We start from the raw sequence: 11090 nt of genomic DNA, 5'->3' as shown, positions 1-11090 counted from the left end.
TTCCCCAAAAATCCTTGTAAATAAATTATCTGGAATTTAAGCACTTACCTGTAAAAGATTTTTAGTGGTTGCACACTCAGTCATCAGCACATCACATTTATAGACAAAAATGGATTTGTGTATTCCAAGGTTGCCTTTGCTCTTTGATTGATAAATTTTCATTGCAAAAGTTCCTTTTCAGGTTATACTAAGAAAAGCATGAAAATTCAACCACCCCAGATGGGACTCGAACCCACAATCCCTGGCTTAGGAGGCCAGTGCCTTATCCATTAGGCCACTGGGGCGCGTGGTCACTTACGAGTCGTTGTATTAATAACTACATTAAATATTGTAAATACTATAAATAAATGTTATTTATATATTTTAAGATGCTTTACACAATAGTTCTCCAAGCACAACATATTCTGCTGGTATCACCTCGAAGGGACAGAAGAATCTATGTTGGCGTTGCTAGGCAACGAATAGAGGCCACTTTGGAGCGAAAGCTGAGTCGTCTTATCTATTGTCTCCTGACACACCCCTTAGAACATCATCTCGACGTAAGTGTTCACCGATGAATAAGTTATTTTTTTAAATAACTATTTCTATTATTTTAAATCATCTTCCAGACTCATGTGTCAAGAGTACTACGTCATAACCAAGCAGAAAACCAAGATGGCGGCCTCTAGGAAGCGTATTGTCGTACTCTCGTCAGGAGTCTGAACTATAATTTAACATTTTGCTTTGCAAACATTCTGAGGACGGGAAACCGGCCTATGAGGTGTGTTTATTTAATGTTTAATTGTTTAATAACATTTCACAGTGTGTAACTTTTTTCATCATGAACTACCAAACTGGCAACGTGTTGTCTTGTGTCGGTGCTTCGGTTCCCGTTGTTTTCGGACATGTTTAACTTGTGTGGTGTTTCAACAAACACTGATACGTTTTAAACGACGCCACTTGCCTTTTACATGAAAACTGAATGTGTTTCAAACGGGCTTGCTGATAAGCGAGGGAGTTGTTGTTGCCAGGTGACCGTAAAGAGACTCATACGCCACCTGTCATAACGTCATCCGGTATCATGGTTGTGGTCCGAGCAAAGAAATGTAGTCATGCTTTGTTTTTGTTTTTATTTTTTTTTTCAACAGGAACCAGAAGTGTTATCTTGGTTACAGGGGTTCTCATCTAGCTATCGTCTCAAGTTATCAACATGGTGAGTGGTCATTCCAATCATCTTCCTCGTGACAGCTTAATATTAAGTATGCATTTCAAAAAACTGAATTTTTTTTTGCAGATCCTGTCTCGCGTGAAGCCCGCCGTGGGGGGAGAGACGGCGGCCAGCGTCAGCGAGAAGAAGAAGAAAAACAAAAGCAAAGTTCCCACTTTGGAAGAATATCTGCAACAGAGAGACTACCTTGGAGCACTAACTCTTTTGGAGGTGCCTTGCCCCCCCACATCTATCTATCTATCTATCTATCTATCTATCTATCTATCTATCTATCTATCTATCTATCTATCTATCTATCTATCTATCTATCTATCTATCTGCCTGTCTGTCCGTCTTTCTGTCCGTCTGTCTGTCCGTCTGTCTGTCCGTCCTCATAAATCAGACCTTCTAAAGATTGTATTTATAAATCAGTCTCCAATTTCTTACGATAACAATATGATTTCTTTCTGATTACTTTTGTTCTGTATAGTTCCAGAGAAGTATCGGAGAGCAAGAGGAGCATGCAGACCTTTGGATTGGCTTCTGCGCCTTTCATTTGGGGGATTACAAGAGAGCTATGGAGGTACTTTTACATAGTCTTTACATGATATTGTAAATGTTGCTATGCAATGAGCCATGCCATTGTTGTGACAGGAGTACAAGGCACTGACTGCAAAGCCTGATTGTCCTCCTGATGTGTGGGTCTATTTGGGTTGCGCCATGTTTTTTCTGGGTCTCTATAAAGAGGCTGAGGAGGCTGCATTGAAAGGTGAATAAATGCACACTACCCACATCACCACCCATCAAAGTTTTAGCTTACAGACAATAAAACATTAAACATGACTTTGGTCTTTGTTCTGGGTATTTAAAATAAACGTACAAAATGTAGAACAAAAACAATTACTTCAGTTAGTTTTTAGGACAAAATGAAAAACCTTCAGAATTTATTTGGGGGGGGGAAACACAATAAAATAGGTACTCAAATTATAAAACAACAAATATTTTCTTAGCTTTATTGATTTAAAAATAATCCCACACACTCAAAATTATAAATGCATAAAAATGAAAGAAAAATCTGAACAAGAATGTTTTTGGTGAAAGAAAAAAAATAGAAGCAAAAACCCAGAAAGTACAAGGGGGATTATTTAAAAAAATCACAAATTGAAAAAAAAAGCCTTTTCTTTGTTATTAATATAAATACAATATTCAAAAACCACACAACATGACTTTCATTGAATTTCTAGTATTCAAATAAAGAACTCACACAGAGAGAGAGACACAGAGAGAAATCCTTGGTAGAGGCATTTATTTCACTGGGCAGCAACAACAAATTCATTGGTCGGCGGACAGGCAAAAAGCGTGTTATTATTATTGCTGTTGCCTTGGTTTGGTTGTCTTTGCAGCGCCAAAGTCTCCCCTCCAAAACCGACTCCTCTTCCATTTGGGTTATAAGGTACAAAAACAACCCAAATACTTAGTTCTCCTTCTCAAAGTCTTGTAGCCACGTTCACATTGAACTATTCTTTTCTCGCCTCTTGTGTTCCAATGCACCTGAATCTCAGTTTAATGACAACAAGAAGCTGATGGAGTTCCACCAGAATCTGGAGGATGTGACGGAGGACCAGCTGAGCTTGGCCTCCATCCACTATATGCGTTCAGACTACCAGGAGGCCATCGAAATCTACAAACACCTCCTCAGGCAAAACATGTGAGCATCCACTCTTAGCTTTTTTTTGGGGGGGGGGGGTCGCTTTATTGGGCGCAGCATTATTTAGGCAAAAGCTACTCTATATGTTTAGATGGGCCTCATGTATCTACTCATAACACTGGTCAGCAGGAAACTTTAGTCAGAGATGGCTTGATGCGTCCTCAAATGTATTTTTGACGCAGATTTAAAACATGTCGACTTAATTTTTGGTTTTTAATTTTGACCAATAAAAGCTCACACTGTGCCGATTTGACCACGCGTTATCATTTATAGCGCTGACAGCTCAGAAACAAAATGCACCTGTTGCTGAACCTCACCGACTAAATGTCTTACTCTATTACTGTAAAATCCCGTGAATAACACTCATTTCTTTTTCAAAGACATGATTTTTAAGGGTGATTTGGGTGACCATGTGATACACGGGTGCACGTTAGCAGACCTAACCTGGAAGACCAAAAACAATTTTGCATAATAAATCCGGTATTGTTGATTGTAATACAGATTAATTTAATGCTTGTGTTAGTTGAAAATACATTTGGGGAGTCCCTTAAAAAAATAATTGCATATGCAATTGCAACAATGAGGGTGGAGGGGATAAAAATCACAATTTGATTTTTCAAAATCATTCAGCCCTAACTCAAGCACATTCTTTATCCTCGGCGAAAAACGACTCATATGATGTCAATTTACTGAGTGGTCGTGACAATGATGTAAATCAAGAGTGAGTCTTGTTGTTAAGGGAGCATTTTCCTGTCCGCTCTTGTACCCAACAAAGTGTCGTATCTGTATTTGCTGCTCCTTTAGAAACTTCCTGGCGATGAAGGTATACGTGGCTCTGTGTTACTACAAGCTGGGCTACTACGACGTGTCGCAGGAGGTGCTGGCGGCGTACCTTCAGAACATCCCAGACTCCACCATCGCCCTCAATCTCAAAGCCTGCAACCACTTCAGCCTGTACAACGGCAAAGCAGCTGAGGTATGCACTCGGTCTCATCAGAGTTCCTTGAAACACAACCCGTCGCTTGATGAGTTATTTAGTTGTGAGTTGTGGGCAAAACATTTCCGTTAGGAGCGGCAAATGGTTGCAGCGAACTTCACAAATAGCACATGGTAAGCCGTTCTTCACAACAGAGGACGAGTGCTTGCTTCAAGCTCTTTATTGCACTTAGCAGTTTAGCCATGGAAAATAAAAAAGTTCTTAATGAATCTAACAAATTGATGTTGTTGGAATTTTAAGTAGGCTCTGAGCAATATGGATTTTTTTTTTTGGTGATTGATACCAATTCTGATATTTAGCATTTAAAAATACCAATAACTGATTATTCGTCCAATTCTTTAAATACTGGATTTTCCGCACTATAAGGCGATTTAGAGTATAAGGCGCATCTTTCAATGAATGGCCTATTTTAAAACCATTTTCATGTGTAGGGCGCACCGCATTATAAGGCGCATAGAATAGAAGCCGGCTGTGGTTGCGCTATGCATCCACTAGATGGAGCCATGTTGAAGGGAATACAATACAATACAGCTTTATTTATCTCGAGCCTTCTCATCCACTGCAGCTGTAACAAAGCGCTTTACAGAACATTTAAAATACTACGTCCAAGAAATCTGAATGTTGATCCATATATAAGGCGCAACGGATTATTATTATTATTCATTTTTAAAATACACAATCATTGGCGTTTGAGTGATTTGTCGTTTGCCTTTGTCATCAACAGTTACACATTTGATTTCCCTCCTCTCACTCAGGCTAAGCTGAAGAACCTCATCGACATCTCCTCCTGCTCCTTTGAGTTTGACAAGGAGCTTATCAGACACAACCTGGTAAACTCTCATTCCTGAGTGCAAACGTTGACACTTAAGGGCCACTTTCTTATTCTTTTTTTTTTTTCAATACCCAAGGTGGTGTTTCGCGGCGGCGAGGGGGCATTGCAGGTGCTGCCCCCTTTGATCGATGTCATCCCTGAGGCTCGACTCAACCTTGTCATCTACTACCTGAGACAAGGTGACCCTTTCATAAATTATGGCATAAGCCATCCATCCATCCATTTTGCGATCCGCTTCTCCTCACAAGAGTCGCAAGAGGTGCTGGAGCCTTTCCCAGCCATCTTTGGGCAGTAGGCGGGGGACACCCTGAACCGGTTGCCAGCCAATCGCAGGGCACACAGAGATGAACAACGATCGGCGCTCACACTCACACCTAGGGACAATTTGGAGTGTGCAATCAGCCTGCCATGCATGTTTTTGGAATGTGGGAGGAAACCGGAGTACCCCGAGAAACCCCACGCAGGCCCGGGGAGAACATACAAACTTCACACAGGGAGGCCGCAGCTGAAATTGAATCCCTAACTCTGCACTGTGAGGTTGACGCGCTAACCGCTGGGCCGGTGGACGGCATAATCAAGAGGCTAATTTCTTCCAAAAAGATTTGTTTGTGACAGCCCCATAGTTATGTGGCACAAATTTTGTCAAACTTTTTTTTTTTCGCCATTGTCAACATTACTGACTCCATGTTTCAGGTTTCTTTGCCATATTGTGGAAGGTGCTGGCCATTTAGTTTTGCTAGCGAACCCACCATTATTTCCTTATCATGCGTTCTAAATTTCACCTATTTCTATGTTGCCCAGAATAAAATTTTTAACCACACAACAATCAAAATAAGGGATATAGAATGCGCGGTCTCGGGGCATCCAAGGGAATTCACGAACTCACCACAATGTTAACCGCAAAAAACTTTTCCTCACAACGGAAAACGTTTTCATTTTCTTTTAAAATGGCTTTCCTTATTTGGAATCCTGCATTGTACAATCCCGCTCAGTTATTGCACCTTTTGGTGTAAATCCTTATTGTGGTGGAAGGAAGCCGCCTGCTAAACTAATGCTACCTCACACATCTGTTGCCATGACAACTTGCCTTCTGCTTCCATTTCTTCTTCTTTGTCTTCTTCCAATTCTTCGTCTTTCATTTTTTCTCTTTTCCCCATCTCTTGTTCTTTTTCTTTTTCCATTTCTTCTTTTTCTACTGTTTCGTCGTGATATTCTTCCATTTCTTGTTCTTGTTCTTCTTTGACTTCTTCTCCTACCTTCTTTTGGTGGGTGGCAAATACTTTTGGTGTGTTACTGCCAATGGAATAAACGTGGGGGTGATGCAACAAAAGTAGTATAGTATAAGTAAAGTATACAGTCGTTATAAATCAAATGTTACATATGACTCTCCTAGACGATGTCCAGGAAGCTTACAACCTCATACAAGATTTAGTGCCTACGACGCCTCAGGTGAGGATTCTCCTTGATACCTATAACCCGCTAATCGTGGCACAAACTGGAGATCAACCAAAATGTATCGGAAAAATATGCCTCTAAAGTCCAACAGAACTTCTGATTGTCAGCATTATTGAGCTGAGTGAGAATCTGACGAATTAGGTCACCCTGCAAGTACTATTTCAGTTTCGCTTTTCTTGTATTGTGCATTTTTTGTAATGTAAGCACAGAACCACTGCTGGTCTAATGATATGATCTCTGAAAAGTTGGCAACATCTTTTCAAATGATGGTTTGAGCTCATGAATATTTCTCCACAACATTCAGGTTGAACTTTACAACTTGTGCAACCTAGGACAATTAACAATTCAATTCTGTTTGGTTCAATCAAAACCGATTTTCCGATTCAAATTGGTTTTCGTGGCCCAACTAAATGTATTGAACACTTCAGAAAGAAAATGTGTTTTGAAAGTTAATACAACTAAACCATTTCACAAATGTGCTGTAATGGCAAATTTGTTGGAGTCACTGTGAGAAAATATACAGTCTGAACAATTCATTCAGTGATTCTTTCACTAACCACTAGAGCAGCGATGGGCAAACTACGGTCCGCGGGCCGTTTGTCTTTTTAATCCGTCCCGCCGAAGATTGGCGCACAATTAAGGTTTGATTGCATTCATTTCGTTTGGACTTGTAATGACAGGCATTTCAACACAAGGTGGTGCAGTTATTTCAAGTTGCAGAGCACAGGGAGGGAGGGGAAGGCGAAGAAAGAGGGAGAGAGTAATGACCGAGGAAGGGAAAGTGATCTGTATCTGATGTATCAGATACAGATATACAGATATACATCTGATACAGATATCAGATGTATGTGATTAAATGAAGCCGGGTAACAAAGTACGAAACATTCAGGAGACGCCTGGAGTCGGAAAGACTCAAATCTACGAGACTTTGAAAAACAAGGAAGCGATTCTTACTCAGTCCGATTCTAGCAATTTCCATGCTCAGAGTGAATTGCTTGTGGCTCGAGTAAATTAACATTTCCTAGAATGGTTTGATTGATTGTTATGATGTTAAAAACTGGACCGCTAATAAGAGAGGAGGCGAGTTCCATAGCGCTAACTATGAGCATCGAAGACTTCGAAGCGCCCCGAGGCTGGCTTCAAATGTTCGTTGCGCGACAGCAGCTGAGCAATGCTGTCATGTGTGGTGATCGAGACGAGGTAAAGTTAGAGACAGTAAGTGAGAGGAAAGAAAAGCCACCAGGTCTCTTACTCATTTCATTTTGTAGCAAATAGTCCTAACTTTGTAATGTTTTGTATATATTTTTTATATACCTGTACTGTCTGCTACAGTTTTTGGGCAATATATTGTTGCACTTGTTGCTTGTGTTGTCACACACGTATGTTGTTAACATACTTGGACGTTCATGTAGAACATATACAATAGCTGTTTCACTGTTTTCATTTTTTAAAAAAAGTATGTTCACACTTTAATGCTTTTGTTCTGTTGATGTTTGTTGTGGACTGTCAACCTATGCAGTTTTTTATATGTACCGAATCTTGTGCTGACCCGGCCCACCTGTCAAATTTAAGAAATCCTTGTCGCCCCCGAGCCAAAAAGTTTGCCCACCCCTGCACTAGAGGGAGCCCGTGCACCACAAGTAGTTCAAGTACCACGCTTTAAGAAATCACTGAAAGGAAGTTTGTCATAATACTTGATTACTTTTTGGCAGGAGTACATTTTGAAAGGGGTGGTCAATGCTGCTTTGGGGCAACAGCTTGGAGCGGTGAGTGTTTGTTTGTGAAATTACATTTAATATGTCGGGGGTGCGTGAGTGTGTGAACTAACTCATTGTCCATTTTCTTAGAGGGAATACTTGAAAGTTGCCCAGCAGTTCTTCCAGTTGGTCGGCGGCTTAGCCAGCAAAATCGGTACGCTGAGAAGAAATGTGAACATTTTGGTGCTGGAGCTGTGTGGGCAAGCTAAGCGTGTGTTTATTTTTGTATGCCGTCTTTCAGACACTATTCCTGGCAGACAGTGCATGGCTTCCTGCTTCTTCCTCTTGAGGAAGTTTGATGATGTGCTCACATACCTCAACTCAGTCAAGGTTCCTATCGATGGCTGTGTATTATGTCATGCTGTATAAAATGCATTTTATGTGAGCACCAAGCGTCAGTTTGAGCTGATATTTCCAGCCTCCTCCAAAGCTTTTGAATGAGAAACATCGTACGTTATAATATAGTACTTTCTAGTAAAGTATATTACTGAAACAATAAAATAGAATGTAAATAATTAAAAGCGTTTGCACACTGTAACTAATTCATTGAACTCCTGGTGTGCACGATAGCACAACACAGCCATGCACAAATGAGTAAAAAAAAATATTCCTCTAAGTGGCTCTCTCAACTCTGGCATGCAATATAGCATGCCAGAGTTAAAAATGTTACAATTCATAATAACATAAAATACAGACGTTGGTCTAAGTTTGCTTTTCATTTTAGGGTTACTTCTACAACAACGATACCTTTAATTTCAACTATGCTCAGGCCAAGGCAGCCATCCGTAACTTCAAAGAAGCGGAGGAGGTACCACAGCACCTGGGTGGCCGCTTTGCCCCCCCCCCCCCCCCCGCTAGATTATTTACTTCTCATTTTCATGCTTTTTTTCCCAGATTTTTCTTCTGATTCAGAGTGAGAAGATCAAGAGTGACTATGTATACCTCAGCTGGCTAGCCCGCTGCTGTAAGTATTTTGGATTTTCCTATTCATCCATCAATCCATCCATTTTCTTCATCATCCTCACAAGGGTCGCAGGGTGTCCCAGAGCCTATCCCAGCTGTCTTCGGGCAGTAGTCTGGGGACACCCTGAACCGGTTGCCAGCCAATCTTAGGGCACATAGAGACGAACAACCATCCGCGCAAACACTCACACCTAGGGACAATTTAGAGCGTCCAATCAGCCTGCCATGCATGTTTTTGGAATGTGGGAGGAAACCGGAGTACCCGGAGAAAACCCACGCAGGCACGGGGGAAACATGCAAACAAGGCCAGAGCCGGGATCGAACCCATGACCTCGAAATGGGAGGTCAACGTGCTAACCACTGGACCACCGGTCCACCATTTTCCGATTCATAATATTCCAAAGCACAAATGCTTCCATTTTCCATTTCGGTGCCACCGTTTGACTAAAATCTCCTCTTGTGCGAAACCTCTTCCTTGTCAGACATCATGAACCAGAAGGGTCGTCTTGCCTGGGAGCTTTACTTGAAGATGGGCACTTCCTCTGACTCTTTCAGCCTGCTTCAGCTCATCGCCAACGACTGCTATAAGGTAGCCATGGAATCACGTGTTAAGTCGTGAACAGTGACGCTTTTGGCTACAAGCTATTTGGCATGCATATGCTCGGTAAAGTACGGAGTGTTCCGCGCCAAAATTGACATCACAAAGTATGAAGATGGTACACCTCTGTTGATGTCGGTAAAGTACGGAGTGTTAAGCCCCAAAATTGACATCACAAAGTATGACGATAGTACACCTCTGTTGATGTTTCAGATGGGCCAGTTCTACTATGCAGCTAAAGCGTTTGACGCTTTGGAGAAGCTGGACCCCGACTCCAACTACTGGGAGGGCAAGAGAGGGGCATGCGTTGGCATCTTTCAGCTCATTTTAGCCAACAAGGAGTCCAAGTATGTTTGGCTATTATCCCAACATTTTTATCATACAGTATACACTTCTCATTATTCTTCCACGAGCACTCGATGTAAGGTTTACGTTCACATTCACACCTAAGGACAACGTTCAGATTTTAACCCTTCCGTGCACCTGGTAACCTGATAAGCTGTCCACTGTAGTAACCGCTGTCCTTCAAAGGGTGAATGACTTTCATGTGGAGACCGAGATTTGAACCCAGAACCTCTTGCCTGTGAGGCAGATCTCATAATCACTCGCACCGTTGCGCTTCAAATTGTTTTTATCCATTCAAAATGAGAGGAAAGCACGTATTTATGTCTCCGTTTTAGCCCAGGTGAGTTCATTTCTGTGTTCTCAGAGAAGCCCGGCGACCTGCTCAAATTTGAGTGCAAAAACGTCCAAAGACTGAATTTGAAAGCGTCCCGATGTAAAGATCTTGATGGTGCTCAAAAAAAAATGCTGGATCTGCACCAGGATGGACCCCACAATCCATAATTGTTTTTGCATAGAATTGTACTTCGAATAATGGTCAATAGATGCCTTCCCCCGCCCATCGAACATTGAGTAAATTAACTCGCACCCTCCCCCCGAGTCATCATTAATCAAAAATTAGGTAAATAAGAATGAGTGATGGAAGGCCTCTTTGCATGTTGTTGCTGTGCCAGGGAGACACTTAAGGAGGTGGTGCTCTTGCTACGCAATTCCGGAAACCCGCAGGTGGAATACATCATTCAAGCCATGAGGAAGTGGGCCAAAGACAACAGAGTCTTCCTCTCGTGACCAAGTCATGTGTGAACGCTGCCGCACACATCAGCTGCCCGCGTGTCACAATGAATACCTGCTTAAAGCTAACATGATTAGTTGGGTTTAGTTTTGTGAATAGATGGTGGTACCGCCTGTATTATTATATTTTTTAATCAAATATATGTGCATTTTAATTATGAGCACTGAATGCGTTGTTATTTTTACTGAGTTACTTTGATCAGTCGATTGAGCAACAAAAAAATGACTTTGCAGTGGATAAAAATGAATTGAAATGACAAACCAGGGTTTTACTAGCCATACCTGCACAAACTAATGAGATCTCAATATTCTGCCTTTCCAAAGATACGGATAGATAGACGGAAGAGATTCTCGAGCTTTCATTTTATTGCCCAGAAACTAAATAGCTGATGTGTGTAAAGAAATCAAAGTTAGTTCGATGTATAAATGACAGAAGCCACGGGAATTTTTGAACATTCTA

At 41.4% G+C, this 11090-nt stretch overlaps 1 protein-coding gene and 1 non-coding gene across 4 annotated transcripts; one reads left to right on the top strand and one right to left on the bottom strand.

Annotated features, from left to right (window-relative positions):
• Nucleotides 1-211: 211 nt before the first annotated feature.
• On the bottom strand, nt 212-284 carry trnar-ccu (transfer RNA arginine (anticodon CCU)). The gene has a single exon. It is a non-coding gene; the product is annotated as a tRNA-Arg (tRNA).
• A 353-nt stretch (nt 285-637) lies between these two features.
• On the top strand, nt 638-10791 carry ttc26 (tetratricopeptide repeat domain 26). 3 transcript variants are annotated; one of them, XM_052084805.1, is made up of 19 exons: nt 638-760; nt 1128-1192; nt 1274-1417; nt 1677-1769; nt 1841-1955; nt 2590-2639; nt 2749-2894; nt 3699-3870; nt 4647-4721; nt 4800-4902; nt 6117-6172; nt 7891-7944; nt 8026-8089; nt 8177-8265; nt 8660-8743; nt 8830-8899; nt 9381-9487; nt 9710-9843; nt 10513-10791. In XM_052084805.1, exons 2-19 carry the CDS (start codon nt 1190-1192, stop codon nt 10625-10627), a joined length of 1674 nt encoding a protein of 557 aa, XP_051940765.1. In that variant the 5' UTR covers nt 638-760; nt 1128-1189; the 3' UTR covers nt 10628-10791. The 3 variants fall into 3 exon arrangements, 1 of the variants encoding a protein (XP_051940765.1); XR_007966281.1 differs by lacking the exons at nt 8177-8265; nt 9710-9843; nt 10513-10791 and having other exon boundaries at nt 9381-9458; XR_007966280.1 differs by lacking the exons at nt 8177-8265; nt 9710-9843; nt 10513-10791 and having other exon boundaries at nt 8026-8146; nt 9381-9458.
• The last annotated feature ends 299 nt before the right edge of the window (nt 10792-11090 follow it).

This window comes from Hippocampus zosterae, chromosome 13, assembly GCF_025434085.1.
Source record: "Hippocampus zosterae strain Florida chromosome 13, ASM2543408v3, whole genome shotgun sequence".
NCBI classification, from domain to species: domain Eukaryota; kingdom Metazoa; phylum Chordata; class Actinopteri; order Syngnathiformes; family Syngnathidae; genus Hippocampus; species Hippocampus zosterae.
Note: the sequence above shows the minus strand (reverse complement) of the source record. Positions and strands in the feature narration are given on the sequence as shown.